Source organism: Grammomys surdaster, unplaced genomic scaffold (genome assembly GCF_004785775.1).
Source record: "Grammomys surdaster isolate TR1022 unplaced genomic scaffold, NIH_TR_1.0 63, whole genome shotgun sequence".
NCBI lineage: Eukaryota > Metazoa > Chordata > Mammalia > Rodentia > Muridae > Grammomys > Grammomys surdaster.
In genome coordinates, this window is record NW_021604565.1 from 4,106,443 (window position 1) to 4,123,955 (window position 17,513).

At 41.6% G+C, this 17,513-nt stretch overlaps 1 protein-coding gene across 1 annotated transcript; it reads left to right on the plus strand.

Moving 5' to 3' along the window:
• The first annotated feature begins 11,457 nt into the window (after positions 1-11,457).
• Positions 11,458-16,314, plus strand: Fabp12 (fatty acid binding protein 12). Its single transcript, XM_028767851.1, has 4 exons — positions 11,458-11,597; positions 12,190-12,362; positions 14,308-14,409; positions 16,166-16,314. Exons 1-4 carry the CDS (start codon positions 11,525-11,527, stop codon positions 16,214-16,216), a joined length of 399 nt encoding a protein of 132 aa, XP_028623684.1. The 5' UTR covers positions 11,458-11,524; the 3' UTR covers positions 16,217-16,314.
• Positions 16,315-17,513: the final 1,199 nt, after the last annotated feature.

Consider the following 17,513-nt stretch of genomic DNA (forward strand, 5'->3'; position numbering starts at 1 on the left):
GCCCACAATCTCCTTTTTAAAAATAAAATATATAAGCCGGGCGGTGGTGGCGCACGCCTTTAATCCCAGCACTCGGGAGGCAGAGGCAGGCGGATTTCTGAGTTCGAGAGTTCGAGGCTAGCCTGGTCTACAGAGTGAGTTCCAGGACAGCCAGGGCTACACAGAGAAACCCTGTCTCGGAAAAAAATATATATATATATTTAAAAAAAACTAACTTGCAAAATCCTGAGCTCATATATTCTAGTTTGTCCATTCTAGTTTTGCCTGACTACTCCATCTCCCCATCTGCAGCCTCCATCCCCCTATAAGCCCCTTATCCCACTAGATCCCCTCATCCCCACTTAGACCTTCTCACTCTCCATATTCCTACCTTTGCTTTCCTATTGCATATGTTCTAATATCCTCTCTACTCTTCTTAAGACTTCTTCTCCTTCTCCCTTTAGGGATCTCTTTTAGTTTCCTAGTCTCTATAAGACATTTCAAGTTAAACACAAAAATTTAAAAACTTGAAATTAGGATCCACCAGTGACATAGAATATGGTGCCTGTCGTTCCATGCTGGGGTTATGTCACTCAATGTCTGGGTTACATCTGTGAATAGAATAGTTTTCAGTTTCATCCATTTTCCTCCAAATTTCATAATTTCATTTTTTTTATAGATGAAAGTAATTCTGTTGTGTATATGAACCATGTTTTTATTATCCGTTCATTAGTTGATGGACATCTATACAGATTATATTTCCTCACTAGTATAAATAGAATCTGGATGCATAAATATCTCTGTAGTAAGGTATAGAGTATATGCCCTGAGGTTTATTTCTTTGTTTGCTTGTTTGTTTGTCTGTTTTTGAGACAGGGTTTCTCTGTGTGGCTGAGCTTTGTGTGTAATGTAGCTGTTCTGTTTAGGAAGGAGTGCTCAGCCGACGTAGTCTCAACACTTAGGCTGACTATGCATTAACTGATGTGACTGTACAAAGAAGCTTGTCTGACTGAGGTTGGGATTAAGGGTGTGTACCACCATGCCTGGATGACTTCGTGATTTTTAATGCATTTTTCTTTTTAAAGAGAGAAAACATGAACTTGGGTAAACCAGAATTAAGGGGGATCTGGGAGCAGTTGGGCCATGGGAAAAAATACAATAAAAGTAGATTATGTGAAGCTCTCATAAATAAATAAATGCTAAATAAATGAATGCTCTCATTAAGAATAAAATGAGATTTCTTATAATGGAACACACACACAAAAGTCCCTGTGAAGGTGAACAGATCTGGGAGGGAAACAGTCACCAATCAAGGCAAACTAGAATCTGAAAAAGGAAAGATGATTTCTAACTGTTTTATTCCTGTGAAGACACACCATGACCATGGCAATTCTTATATACAGAAAAACATTTAACTGGGGATGCCTTACAATTTAGAGGTTTAGTCCATCATCATCATGGTGGGAGTGTGGCAGTGTGCAAGCAGACATGGTGTTGGAGAAGGAGCTGCAAGTTCCATATCTGAATCATCAGGCAGCAGGAAAAGCATGACACTGGGCCTGGCTTGAGCTTCTGAAATCCCACAGTCCACCCCCTAGTGACACACTTCTTCTAACAAGGCAACACTTTCTAATCCCTCTGTGATAGTTACACTCCCTGATGACTAAGCATTCAAACATATGGGGGCCACTTTTATTGAGACTACCACAGAGGATTCTCCCTTAAATCCTTAAAAATGTCCCTGATGACACCTGTTTGAGATTTCTAGAGTCTCAGACTGAAAGCTGTCTGATGTAAGAAGCTACCATACTGGATAGATTTGTCACAGCAGCCCCAAGAAGCTAAGTGTCTTTCCATCTCAGGCTGCTCTCTAGGTTCTTCTGCTTCCCTGTGTGCTGACAGGTTTCCCCAGACTTGTGTGCCTGCTTTCTTTTTTACAATGGCGTTTATTTGTTCATTTCTTTCTATTCATGAATCTTTTTTTTTGAGAATTACATACACAAGTAACTGTATTACAGTATTTCCACCCCTCTTTACCTCCTCCAACTCCTCCCATGATTCCCTTCCCCCGCCACTTCTCCGATTCATGTCCCCTTCTTCTATGATGTATATCACAGTCATGCACTCACACACGTGCACATATACACAGACATGCACACATGCGTACACACACTGAGTCCAAATAGTGTTGCCCATATGTACATGGGTTTGGACCCAGCCTACTCTTCCTGCTTCACATAATACCTGTAGACTACTCTCATTTATTCCAGACCACTAGAGCTTACTTTCTAAAAACCGGGATATTTGTTTCCTATGCTCTAGATTTATTTTTCCAGTTTTCTACTGGACACTTCTTGTTTGGAGGGTAAGATCCCACTATTTAGCCCAGGCTGGCCTTGAATTCATGATCCCTTTTCTCTGCCTTCCTGGGATGGCAAACATGTCACCACAGTTTGCTTCTACTATGTATGTTAGGTAACCCTCCCTCTGTCTATTCAAACTGTACTTACATTTCCTTTTATTTTACAATCCTTCCCCACTGTTTTGTGCTAAGGGTTGAATCCAAGGCCTTATGGATGCCTGGTAAGCACTCTGCCATGAACCCCACTCAACTTCAAACTGTTGGAAGGGCACTCTGAAGCAACTACTGTGGCAAACTCTCACTTCCTATCAGTCCTTCCTGAGCCTTATTGAAATGATTAAAAGTAGAAGGGGGGGGGCAGGCTTACCCTAAAGCCCATTATCTCAAACAATTGCCACCAACAATTTAGTGTAGTTTCTCCACAATCATCTTATATAGTTATGAAAAGAGTATTTTGCATAGTCATTAGTAGATAGTGAGGGCTGGATGTTCAGTAGTAGAGGCTTTTTTTTTTTTTTTTTTGGCTTGAGGTCCTGGATCTAACTCCTGTCAGCCCACATAGAAAAACAAAGATGAATGAACTCATCTTTTTTCTTTTCAAGATTGTTAATATTTGGATTTAGATATCCTCTAAAGACAATTCTTGATCAACCACTTGCAACATCCTAAATTAATTTCAAAATAGTACTTGATCACCTTCAATCTGATCTGAGCTGCAGCCAGGACTAACTGGTTTTCTGTCTTGTCACTTGTCACTTGTCACTGTGAATGGAGTGTGAGACAGTGTATTCTGACCGTACTCTGCATGGCCTGGACCTGCTCAAGAAGGATCACAGGCAATCTCCCTTCTCTTATTTCTTCTTTCTTGCTCTTTCTTTTCTATCTTTTCCTTTTTTCTTTTCTCCTTTCTTCCCCCTTCTCTTTTCTTTTCTTCCTTCCTTCCTTCTTTCTTTGGTTTATGTAGCCAGGCTGGTATTAGTCACCTAATCCTCCTGCTCCAGTTTCTCAGATGCTAGGATTAAAGGCTCCTCCCACCACATCTACTTTGGTGTTTTGTTGCTATTCTGTGTGAAAGTTTTTGTACTTTTGTTTTCTATATTTTGAGGAATTAATGTTGTAAAAGCTGTTACTTTTCTATATACACTGTTCATAATGTGAGAAAACCCCCTTTTCAGTTTATCAGCAACAAGATTAGAGTTTTTCAAAAAAAAAAAATTAAAAGAAACAAAGTCCAAACTGGCTAGATACTGGTAGGGTATTCTTGTGATACATGGCTTGCTGCCACAAATGAAGAGCCCACTGCAACCTGAGCAGCCCTGCATGCCAGAGACTTCAGACAGCAGTATCTAACAGGAAGGCAGGTGTCTTAGTCACTTTTCTGTTGTTGTGACAAGACACCAGGATTGGGGCAACAGTTTCAGAGCATTAGAGACCTTGGCCATCATGACAAGGCAGGGCAGCAGGCGAGCAGGCGTAGCTCCTGAGCAGGAGCTGAACATTTACATCCTGATGCACGGCAAGAGGCAGAGAGCTAATTGAGAATGGTGTGGGCTTTCAAAACCTCAAAGCCCACTGCCAGTGACAAACCTCTTCCATGCACACTTGCTAAAATATTCCAAACAGTTCCACCAACTGTGGATCAAGCATCCAAACTCGAATGTGTGGGGGCCACTCTCATTCCAGCCGTCACAGCTGGCTAAGTGTGAAAGGGAACTGAAGTGGAAACGTAAGGGTTCTTTGAGTCAGTTGTCCTGGGGCAAACACGTGAAGGAGTGTTTTCCTGAAGTGGACACAGGCAGACTCATGAAGGAATGTTTCACTGAAGCAGACACAGGAGAGAGGAGGTTATGCTAAAGCAAACACGTGAAAGGACACATGATGAAGGATTCTCTGCTAACAACACACATGTATCTTTCCACTTTAAATTGTGTAGTTGAGCTCCATTTGTCTGGAATCTGTGGACTTGGGCTGCGTGATGGAGTACATCCGTACGTAGGTTGTGAGCTAACAACCCCTTCATTTCCTTAGACTGCTTCTTGTAGTTTTGTGGTCGCAGAATAGGAATCGTGACATACGGTGAAGGGGACTGACTCTCAGGCTAATATTTTCTGGGCAAGCGTTCTACCATTTTTGATAGGGGTTGACAATATAATTTAGGAGTTTGGTGAACTGAGGGAGTTTGCAATGGGTAGTAACCAAAATGGATGTTCATTTCAAGTGCTCACAGTCTGAGCTGTGCTAAATTCCGGGTTTATAGTAAAGAGTGAACTTTTTAATCGCTACCATACGTGACTCATGCGGGCAGCACATTCTTAGAAAACTGGGGGTTAGTTCTGATCACCTGCGGTGCCCACAGCTTCTGGGCAGCACCAGTATTGCTACCTATCAATCACATTGCCATTTTATTTTTAATTTTTGTCATGTTGCTTTTCAAAATTTTAAATATTGGAATGAGTTTAGATTTACAGGGAACTTGCAAACACAATACAAGGTTTCCACGTAGCCTTCCTGCGGTGGCTCACTTTGATAACATTTCACACTTTAGTGTGGATTTGTCAAGATGAAGGAGGCCACATAGCACTTACACAAGTAAGTATAGGCTTCCCAACTACTCTGCTGCTGCTGTTGCTGTTGTTGTTGTTGCTGCTGCTGCTTTTGTTGCTATTGTTGTTGTTGTTGGTTTTCCATTTGTATTATTTCCTATTCTAGGTCCCAAGTCAGGACTCTACTTTGAACAGTCTTTGAAACCAAGGAAAAACCCAAATAGACCCTCTAGCTTCTGCCTTGCCATGGTGTAGAGACCGTGAGTTACACTAACTTTGCTGAAGTTCTGGTCATAGTGTTAGGGGTGCGATTGTTTTCTCTGTTTTTGAGAAAGTTGGAGGGAGCTCAAATAGGCAAAAGCTTTGACTGAGCAAGTGTCTGGAAGATGACCTTACAAAGTAAGAGGCCCAAATCTCCATCCTCAGGGAATGTTAATATCGCCATCTTCTGAACATTCATCCAAGAAAGAAAAATGGCACCTGTTCCTAACACCCTTCACCTCCAACACTTTCCAGTCTCACACCACTCTGCTTCTTTACCCACCAAACCCCTCAGCCTCAACTTGAGATGGAGATTTGAGACTTACAGCTCCCGGCCACATTTTGTCAACTCATGAATAAACTTTCTCAACTTTCGCCCCTCATTATTGACAGGGCACTTGCTTGGCTGGCTGGCAATAGGCCTCATTTGGTGACATCTTTTTGGTTTCCTCCATTTTGTGACAATTTCTCAGATTTTCTTGTCACAGCGTTGGCACTTTGCAGAGACTCATGTGGAAATTCCCTTTTTTGTCTTTATGTGTCAGCTATTACATTATGACTCAGTTTGGGTTCTGAGTAATCAGCAGGAAGACACAGAGGTCAAGCACTTCTCATGGAACCTTTGTGTATCAGGTCAGTTGGTGCCAGGTATGGGTCACATGATAAGGTGATGGATGTCTGCTCAGTTTCTAAAGTTACTAGTTTTCTCTTTATAAATGAGTCTAAGTATGGGGGATGGGATCTCAAACTTCATTCTCTTGTCAGAGTAGGCATCAGCATTACCCAGAAAACTAGCTAAGAATACCAGATTTGGGGCCCTTTTCCCAGAGTTTCTGATTTAGCAGGGTCTTTGTCTTTGTAGATACGCTGCTGTTGGACCTGTAGACCACAGCCTGAATGTTTGTCTTACTGACAAAAGACACGTGAGGAAAGATACCCTGACAAAATACTTTGATAAAAGCCACTTGAGGAAGAGAAGTTTCATTTAGCTCACAGTTCTAATTTCAGTCCATCATGAGAGCAAGGCACAGTGACACAGAGTGCTACAGATGCCAGTTTGCTACCTCCCTCATTTCATGCAGCCCAGGATCCCCTGCCCAGGTAAGACAGAGATTCTCACACCAGTGAGCACATTAAGATAAAATCCCCCACGGGCATGCCCAGAGACCCCAGGTGATCTTAGTTGTCAAGTGACAATTAACACTAATCACCAGGGTCACACCCTTAAAGCCCTTAGACATGCTCACACCCCATAACCCGTAGTCTAGAGCAGTTGTTTAATTGCTGGGCCGTAGACCTGAGTCATCTCAAGAGAGACACTAGAGACATATCTGGGAGAAACTCTAGAAGTATAATGTGCATTCCCAAGCCTACCCTAAGTTATGATTAAGAAGACAGGGTGGCTTAGAGTGTTGGCACGTTCATTAATGCAGGCCATGCTGGGGAACCCCTAGATCCACTGCTATTCCACAGTAGCTGATGAGGAGTCACTTGGTGAAGGCCTGTGGCGTGTGCTTAGGTAGCAGCTGGGTTCCTGGAGCAGAAGGTTCCAGGAGCTTCTGCTCCAGGAACCCAGGGCAGCAAAGCATGAAGCCCAACAGATCTGAATCCCAAGCCTCAGGCTCAGAGATCTAGTCCTTTGTTTATCCCAGCAGGAGCCTCCACATCCCTGTGCTTTGTCTGTGATTTCCTGGAGGCACAGAGCACCAGGCAGCCAATTCCAGTGTCAGCCTGTATTAGCAGACAGCCTGTGACAGAATGAAATCACAGCCCAATATGATTTACCAGCATCCACAGGCTTATTTTATCGGGTGGATTTCACATGGTTCAGTTTGCCAGCATCTTCTTAAAAATACCTACTTAATCTGGTCCCACAAGGACCGTAGATCATTTAACAAAATCCCTAATACCAAACTTGAGAAGCCCCCTCTTTGAGTTGTTTGTTACGGTTGTACAAAGTTTCCCCAAACATTTCAAGTTGTTGCTATTTCCCTTGGCTTCCTCCAGATGTGGAAGGTTTTCTGAAGACACCATATACATCAAATGTAAGCCCCTGAGGTGGAACTGACTTGAAAGCTTCCTCCCCAAGCACTAGCTTTCATGGTAACAGAGGGTGCCATGCAAGCTTCCTAAGGAAGGAAGCAACCAACACTCCTACCTAGTTAGGATGCCTACAAACCACATGTAGCAGCACAGCATGATAATTCTACTGGCCCACATACCTCTGCAGTAACCAACAGCTCTCTAGTTAGGTTTATTCAGGCAGAGACAGATCATGGCTGGCACTGGAAACCTAGCCAACCACCGAGGGTTTTGAAGTCATGGATCTTGGAGGAGAACTTATAATCGCCACTTTACATGTAACCAGCACAATCCCTAACTACATTCTAAATATTTGTCCCTATCGCCATAGATTAAATGTAGTCCTTACCTCTCACCAAGGAAACTTCTCTTTGCAACAAATAGATGCAGAGCATTGCAGAAACCCGTAACCAACCAAAATGCAGAGTTGTGGAGTCCAGTCCCAACTGATAAGTAAGCCACACAACTCCTCTCCTACAGCTCAGGGGTCACTGTGGAAGGGGAAGAAAGACTGGAGGAGCTGGAGGAGCAGAGGATTTGCTATGAGATGGTGTCTCTGAGAAATGGCAGAAGTTACACCCATAGTCTCACCAACATGGCTGTCTAAACAGGACCTGAACAAGCACAACAAGAATAAACTAGCTAACATGAATGGGGGAAAGCTTGTGAGGCCTCAACCCTTCACATAAAAATTATAGACACGTAAGGAATGCTGAAGGGAGGAGACATCCTCCCTAGGGAAGAACGCACCAATTGGTTATCTTATAGCAACAGGCAAGGGCAGCCTAGAAAACCTTCACACGTATCGTCATGTAGACTGAGCGGGCGACATTTATGTACTTAGGAACATGAACACATACATTTGTTACAACAGTGAACGAATGAAGAGGAAGGGAGGGAGCATAAGAAGGTTTGAAAAGAGGAAAAGGAAGAGGGAAATGATGTAATTATATCCCACATACTATTTAAAGAACAGCCATACATTTTTATAGAAATGGAAGTGAAAATGTAGAAATCTGATGTAGAATAAATAATCGTAATTTTCCAAATACCACTCACTGCTGATAGACCCTGCAGGTAGTACATGAGATCCTTGTCTTACTAAATTGACATCTGCTCCCAGCAAGAGGAAGAAAATTATATTTTTCTCTAATTCTTTTTCCTCCCTGCTCCTGTACAGTTTTGATGTTATTTATTGTGTCTGAAAATGTATATGGCTTGGGAGTCTTACATCCTCTGGAATATAATAAACTGGTATTCTGCTCTTAATTCCATCTCATAAATGTTTAAAAGAAAGAATCCAAATGCAACTTTTTGTTGAATGAACTCATGCTTCAAATATAGAAATGAGAAAGAAGAAACTAACATGCTGAAGGCATTGGTAAGACATGTGAAGTTCAGAGTGTGAGGGTTAACATTGGTGATGATCTGGGTGTGGTGGCATGTCCTTGAATCCCAGTGGGATTTCTGTGCATTCAAGGCCTGTCTGGTCTACATAGGTGTTTTCAGACCATCAGGGTTATATTGTGAGACTATGTATCAAACAAAACCAAAAGCAAATCCTCATCAAAGAAAAACAAACATCAAACATAATTCTGAGGCTTGAGAGGTGGCCCAGTGGTTAAAGGATCTGACTTTGGTTCCTAGCACCTATGCCAGGTAGCTCACAACCACTCAGCCTCCAGATAGACTCAGCAACTCTGTCTTCAGAGGGCACCTGCACTTATGTGCACATAGCCACGCATGGACACACACACAGAGAGAGTTAAAATGGTCATTATCGAGGCTACTTCTACTTTTGTAGACTGAGATGTCAAGCTTAGTCAAGGCCACTTAAGGTCATGTGTCCAAAATATAATTTACTGTATTTTGTCTCTACTACTAACATATCCATAAAAACTTTTGGTTCAAGGTATTGATACAATCAAATAATATTCCCCAGACTATGTTGCAGATGAAAGTCTTCTTGCTTTGAGTGGAGCAGCATTCATGAAGACAACCTGCAGAAAGTTGGAGATACAGTAACAACTTGAGCCATGATTAACAATCCCTCTGATGCTGGATTATAGTGACAAAACAAACAAACAAACAAACAAACAAACAAACAGACCAGTATTGTCCAGTGTGTATATGGGACATTACAAGGTAGACTTCTGATGTTTTAAGGCAAGGACACACAATAGCAAGAGAGACATATGTGCATTTTAATAAAAAATATTCTTGTATTACAGCCAAATAGCAATGGAATTCTGAAGTAGAGGAGTCAACAGGGATGGAACTGTCCATTATGAACTGGGTTCTCTAGATGCACAGAGTCACCACCCCACCCGGTCCCAGCAGTAGTTCACCATAAGAGTTACCCGTGCTGCAGTCCACCATAAGTCAACTGTGCATCTGAGATCAAGCTTAGTAACTCCAAAAGTCACAAGGTAATCTCATAAACAAGTAGCCCAGACTCCTCTGTCATCTATCTCAATACCAGAAGCCCCCGCCCTCAGATGGTAGCTAGGAAAATATGGAGACAGGTATAAGCCAATTAAAGGCTGTGTGTGTGTGAACATACTTTATGTGTTAGTCAGCTCAGTGTTGGAGTGAGTTGTAATGGTCAATAGTTTATTACTTTAGCAATGGAGAAGGTCTTAAGAAGTAGGGAGGGAAATTGTTTCCATGGACAAAGTGGTTTATCATGTGGAAGGAGCTGTGGCTTGGGACAGCAATACGGATACAGTACCACGTAGAATAATAGCATAGGCTATTTGGGAATCTTCTAGAATGAACTGGAGATTTGCAAACAGGCATGACTGTTTGACTCTTGTTAATGAACATCAGAAAGCATCCATCTCTTCAACAACCAAGCAACTAAACAACCTTGCCTGTGAGGGTTAGCTCCTGCTTGAACTTGAGGTGCTGCTTCATGAATAGAGGAGTCAGATGCTAGAGACAGAAGTTAGCCTGAACTCTGTATCATGGTTGTCTTCTGAAAGCCTCAGTTATCAGCCACAAAGCAGCATCATTCCCCTGTGGTGTCTTGTTCAGGGAGGTTTCAGCACACAAGGAGCTATGTCCTTATGGTGGAGGGACAATATGCACCTAACATGGGTAGTAGCATGTTCTTTATGGGAATTTTAATGCCTTCTATTTGAGAACCACCAGGTCATTTCTTACTCATGGGTACTATATGGAGTGGACATAAACTTACAATATTTACACATTAACATAAATAAACCATGATATCAGGTTGTCTAGCTTCAGAAAGAAGAACCAAAATATTACTGTCTCTTACCTCGCTACCTGGGATATTTAGTCAGTAGTGTACAGAAAGTATCTTGGTCTCCTTAGGCATTTAACACTAGTTGCTCCATTTAGGTTTGTTGAATAATTGTTAGAAAACAGTTGACCTGGTTAATTGTCTCCACAGTTGATGAAGGTTTTGGAAACTGAACATTTTAATGGGAATAACAGAAGCTGTGGCACCTTTCCTGTTTTAAGGAATTTTGTAACAGCCATGTTTCTTAATGGCCATACTCCAACACTAGCCGACAAGCACTGCTTAGAGCCCACCAGGAACTCCACAGAGGCTGGTGGCACAGAAGGATGAGTTTGTCCTTCACATTGCTGTTTGGAGTCCTGCTCTCTAGTTGCTGTATCTCCTGCCCTACTTCTGGTCACATATTTTGAACCAGTGCAAGTACTTGTAGATAGCAGAGTGTTACAGACAAGGTTGAAAACAGGAGACGCTTCTCTAAACTAAGGAGCGTATTTGTCTGGTGCTATCAGAGCAAGACCAGCTGATGGAAGCAGTCTCTTTTCTATCACGTTTGTTAGTGCTTTGCTCAGCAGGACACAATGGTGGCTCTGACCCTGACTACTTTTTTTTTGAAGGGTTTTAAAGACAGGGTTTCTCTGTATAGCCCTGGCTGTCCTGAAACTCAGAGATCTTCTTGCCTGTACTTCCCAAGTGGTGGGACTAAAGATGTTTGCCATCACTGCCTGGCCCCTGACTACAAAAATTTCACATATTAGGTATTATGTATGCATACTCTCTGGCTTTTAGTTCAAAGTATCAAGAAGAATATGAAAGAATATAAAACCACTAGTCAGCCAGCCTGGTGACTTTTTACAAATCACCTCTGGAGAGATGAAGACCTGGGCACAAGAGTCTTGTGGTATAAGATAATTTCCCTCCTAGTCTTCTTACTGTTTTCTGTATTCAGAGTTGTATGGAAAACATGTTCCAAACCCATTTCAGGGAACACCAGTGCACACATCCATATGAAGCAGTTTTCAGTGAGACGCAATGGTGGACCACCTTCAAGGAACATGGAAATCTGTTTCCTGTGAAAACTTTGAAAACTACATGAAGGAATTGGGTAAGCCATGTTTTATGTGTACATTATACCCAGCATGAGCCATGTTCATGTGTACATTATACCCAGCATGAGTCATGTTTATCTTTATATTATATCTAGCACAGAAGATACTTTGGAGACATATGACATATGTGTGAAATGAAATTCATCTGGTCCCTTAATTTTTCACATAGAAAAAAAACTTTTGATTCACCACCAAAATGTAGTTCTGTATAAACTAGATTGAGGTTAGTATTATCTCCATGGTCCCACAGAAACTAAATGCATATAGACCATTTATTAAACAAAAAACTATTTTAATAAATAACTTATGATAAAGGCATATTTTAAAATAGTAACTGTTTTTTACAGACCCTGGCTCTAATGTTTAGGGACTTTTGTTTTCTCTCTTCTGATGGCTGCTGGCAACCCAAACATATGTACACACACACCACACACAAATAAGTAAAAACCAGAAAAATAGATATTTGAATTCATATAGCATGAAACCTGCCTACTGCAGAAACCTCCTCCTTGGGAAAGAATTGTGCAAATAGAAGGAGTCTTTGAAACCAACAACAGAGTAACTACTTGTCTATTGTCTTCCTCCCAGGAGTAGGAAGAGCCAGCAGGAAACTGGGCTGTCTGGCAAAGCCCACGGTGACCATCAGCACAGATGGAGATCTGATCACCATCAAAACCAAAAGCATCTTTAAAAACAAGGAGATTTCCTTCAAGCTGGGAGAGGAATTTGAGGAAATCACACCAGGTGGCCGCAAAAGCAAGGTGAGGCGTACACCTTCAGGGAGCTTCAGAGAGCTTGCATATGGGTACTACCTGGAGATGCTGTATTAGGAGGCAGCAGCCAACATGCACTTCAAGAGTCTTCTAGACAAACCTTTGCCTAGACACTAAGTCTGAAGATCTTGAAAGCAAATATACATTATGATTCCTTTGGATTCTTGCATTTTATCCCTTGAAAGTGTGAGATTTATTTTATTACTTGTTCTAGTTTCATTTCTACCAATGAGCTAAACATTCTGACAGGAAGAAACTGAGAGAGGAAAGGGCTTATTTTACAATTCCAGGCGATGGTCCATCGTTTCAGGGACGGCAAGGCAGCAAGTCAAACAGCTGGTCACATCACAGCCACAATCAAGAGCAGAGAGAAAACAAACAGACCCTTACCTGCTTTCTTCTGCAGTAGGGTGTCTTCTTCCTTGTACCATTCAGCCTCCCCCACCCAGGTGTCTCTCAGCATTGAGAATGAGGCTGGTACCATACAAGGAAGGATGGGGAAGCTGGAGCTTCCTATATCAGTTAACCATCATGTTAACATCCCAGACATACAACAGGCCAACCTGATCGAGACAATTTCCCCTTAAGATTCTTCCTAGGTGACTCTAGGCCCTGTGAAGTTGGCCAGTACATTTGCCCCTGTGTGGGAAAATGAAATCCTCCTGAGAATGCACACAAGTCTCTGAGTCTGGCACTGCTGCTCCACATTTGGAGAGCAACCTACCCAAACTGGTAATGAACCCTCTTGGCAACAAAAGTGCTCCCTGTCATCCTGTGGGTTTCGCACACGGAATTGTACAACGAACACGATTTGTATTAGCTGATATCGATGAAGTGATGGCCCTTTAACAAATGAGCCTAAGGTTCTTAATGGCTAAAACCAATGAGAATCATTGGTAACTCAGGATGGATATGAAGTGTTGGGATGGAGATGAGGAGGTTGTGTGTGTGTGTGTGTGTGTGTGTGTGTGTGTGTGTGTGAGAGAGAGAGAGAGAGAGAGAGAGAGAGAGAGAGAGAGAGAGGGAGAGATTTTGTGAGTGTGTTTTGTGGCTTTTACTCTCCAGGGACCCAGGCTAAAGGAGGTTTAAACACTTTGTTCTTGCAACCACACCATTACAAGCATGGTCTCCTAAGTGAACAAGGTAAAGAAAGAGACTCCAGACTCTTCATTTATAGCCAGAACGTGACACACATAATTTTTCCTTGTACCTCATACCTCCAATTGAAATGCAGCATTTATTTATAATCTATATGTTACCTGTGTTTTATTTATTGTGTTATCAGTTTCCGCAGAGCAGATTGTACATCTCACAGAGGAGCTGGTCATCTATTGCCCAGCACCCAGTGGTTGCTATATAATGGTTCATCAACAAATTCTTTTTGTTTTTTAGTTAATGACCTCAGTTGATCTCTGCTAAGGATAATATTCTGATAAAACGAATTATTATGCCCTTTTGACAGAGGTTTAATAAACATGAGACTTCAAATGCCAGTACATGTAAAGTGGAAGGAGTTTGACGGAAACAATAAAGGCATCTCAGATAAGGTTGTAAAGAGAAACTAAAGAAGCAAGAGCAGCTAGCACAGACAACACAACCCTAGGGACTGCTGTCTGTCGGGAGGAACAAGAGAGGGGGCATTTCTCCCTTAAGCATCACTGGGTCGGTGAATTAGTCTCACGTTGTTGAAATGGACACTTACTTGCAATCCATAAGAATAAGACCTTCTCTAGACTATAAAAGATAAAATTTCACTTCTTATTCTTATAAACCTTCCTCTCCCCAGAAGAATCATCCAACTGAAGTGCTTCTGGGAAGGTTTTGAAACAAAACAAAACAAAAAGTTGTAAATGCATCTTAAATCCACCTTGGAATGTAGCACTTCTAAGACATCTGCTGTATGTGACAACCTAACTTCGGTTCTGTTTTACAGAGTACAGTAATCTTAGATAACGACTCCTTGGTTCAAGTTCAGGACTGGGATGGCAAGGAAGCCACAATCCGCAGGAGGCTGGTGGATGGGAAAATGGTGGTGGTGAGTGCTCTGGCCTTTCCTTGACTCCTGAAACATCTACCAGAAAAGCACCCCTGCACCTGCCCTCAAGCCAGACAAACAAGCCTGGCTTCTCCTCTCTTACAAGAGTTGGAAGGAAACATTCACAGATAACCATATCTTTGTAAGAATTTGAAACGCGTATGGGTTGAGAAGTTGAAGCTCTAAAAAGAATTTAACAACTAGTGTGTTCCCTGACCTCGAGTGAATGAAAGCGAGCAGAGTTCTGCAATCAGGGTTTCAACGCTTACGGAAGGTTGTTACTCTGAAATTGTCATTGCGCAGAAAAGAAAGTTTTAAGTTAGAGAGGTGAGAAGTCCAAGTGTTTAGGTGGTTCTCAGTGTATGGATGAGTGCAAGCAAGTAAGAACAAGGATGTGTCTCTGCACAATCCCATGTTATTATTGACGTAACCCTCATGCTAATCCCCTGAGGTAACGTACACATCTAAGAGTCCAGGAAACAGATTCATACACTGACTTACTTATACAGAGAAAGCTAGAAAGTGTGGAGTGTTGGGATTACAGCTCAGTCACTGAATGCCAATTTACCGCCCCCACCCCACCCACCCTACTCCACCCTCCCTGCCCCTCCCACCCCTCCCTACCCCACCCATCCCCACCCCTGCTGCCTTTTTAATCCCTTCTCCTCCCCTCAGGAAAGCTTTCCAGGTCACCCTTACCACATCTAGAGAGGGGACAGAAGCCAGGCACTGATCATTATCCCAGACTCTACCAGCACCAAAATGAAAAAAAAAAAAAAAAAACAAAGCTATCTCTGGCAATCTCTGACATAGTTCACCAGAAAAATGCCAACTCTGCACAGAGAAAAGCAAAGAGTGCTCTCCTCACTCTTAAGACACAACATTTTTCTTTCTCTAAGGAAGGTTGAATTATTTTTTATTTGTAAAAATTTAATTCTTTTACTGAAAGGGCAGGATTAAGAATGAGTCTATAGCTTCTTATAATGACATTAGCCAATGGACAAATGATGGTTCAATAGTGACAACTAATGTGTAGTTCACTGAGAAGAACGCTAGACTCCAAGGTTTTATCACATAAATCAGAACTTGGGGCAAGTCATTTCACCTCCCTATGACTCCAGATTCCTGTACCTTCTCAGAAGGCTTCCTGAGAGAACAGAACACCATGTGAGCTTGCCTGTTCTTTGAAAACCACGCAATGTTACATTTGTGTAAGTTAGTATACTTATTTAAAAACCAGGCAGTATGTAAGATTGCAAAGATGCTTCGATGTAGAGTCTTAAAATACTTAAATAAGCCGGGCGGTGGTGGCGCACACCTTTAATCCCAGCACTTGGGAGGCAGAGGCAGGCGGATCTCTGAGTTCGAGGCCAGCCTGGTCTACAGAGTGAGTTCCAGGACAGCCCGGGCTATAAAGAGAAACCCTGTCTCGAAAAAACAAAAACAAACAAAAACAAAAAACAAAAAAAGCCGGCCACGCACCCAAACAAACAAACAAACAAAAAACCACTTAAATAAAAGCTTCAGATTCCAAACTGTATTTCCTTCTCTTTTCTTATCTCTGAAAATATAATTGCAAACTCCACATATATAGACCCAATATGCATAACCTGTATATAAGCAGTCTTTGTATAATCTAATAAAGATCTTTTTCCAAACTCACCAGAATTGTCATATGTGGACAGTATTTAATTAATATTTTCTAGGTGTCAATTTGATCAGCTTTACTGAAATATTTCCATCTTCTATCCCCTAGGAAAGTGCAGTGAATAATGTCACCTGTACCCGAACATACCAGAGAGTTTAAGAACACTCCATCTCAAGGTCTCGGTGCTCTCAAATTGTCATCCAAACTAATGACTTTGTTAGAATAAAACTCCCAAGTAAAATCTTTGAATGCTTGCAAAAATATCAATGTGTGGCTCACTTTTTAAGTTGTGGCTGTGTGGTAGAGTCTAGCAATGGAAACTGTGAGAGGAATAGACTCATCGGCCCAATGCATAGCTAACATCAGATTTCAGAGGATGAATGTTCAATTTTATCCTCTCAATAAGCATAGTATACCTATCCTAATTAAATGTAAATTTGACTGAGGGCATAGTGTTCTGCTGAGGTTGAACAGGAAAGACACATTTAGAACTAAGGGACACTCCAGTGAAATATTCAACTCTGTCACAGAGAGCTTTACAAGTGCAGCACATTGGGAGAAGCAGCCATGATGGAGTGCAGTCTGCTCTCTCCACAGCGGGCCTCATGTTAGACGCCACATGGATCTGACACCTAACTTTGTAAATGGACTAAAAAGGTCCTAATCAGTTCATTGTCCACTCTAATCTTGGGGAATTCATAAGCAAAAGGTTACAAAACAAGTGTTTGTATCTCCTGGACACTCCTGACATCACTTTTGTGAATTAATTTTGTAATTAGTGGCAAGAGTTGCATTTAAATCAGTGACAAAGACTTTTGTCTGGAAAGAGAAGCAAAGGTTCAGTTCTTTCTTCTCTTTTCAACATTTAGTGAAGTCATCTTCCCCCACCACAGCTTTGATACAATGTATAGGACCTAGCTTATGTTAATAATCATTATTTAGAATATTTAAGTGATATAGAATTATCTAAAAGAGGCATAACCAGCTCTTCATAATCTGGATGGTTTGATTTCTTTTTTTAGATCATATTGTGCAAGTTAGATGTTCTCAACATATTACTAGAAAAGATAAGAAAAAATGTTCACACATGGTCACACACACCTGTGATACCATCACTCAGGAAGCAGAAGTACTGAGACTATAAATCTAGGCTACATAGCAAGACTCCATCTCATTAAACCATAATAAATAAATAAGTGAATACAAAGTTTAAATAATTTAATTAACGTTAGAATATTTTCTATCTAGTGAACCTTTGAGAAAGTAATGTCCTACTTGAATAATTGGTTTGATAATAGCCTGAAATAAAAAATAAATGTCAATACAGATGATAGACTGTGCTCATCAGTTTGTCTGGTTCATGGTCTCGGAGGCTTCAGTCCACGACTGAATGGTTCTTTTGCTTTTAGGCCTGTGGCAAGGTGGGGCACTGAGGAAAGGAGTGTGCACTGAAGTA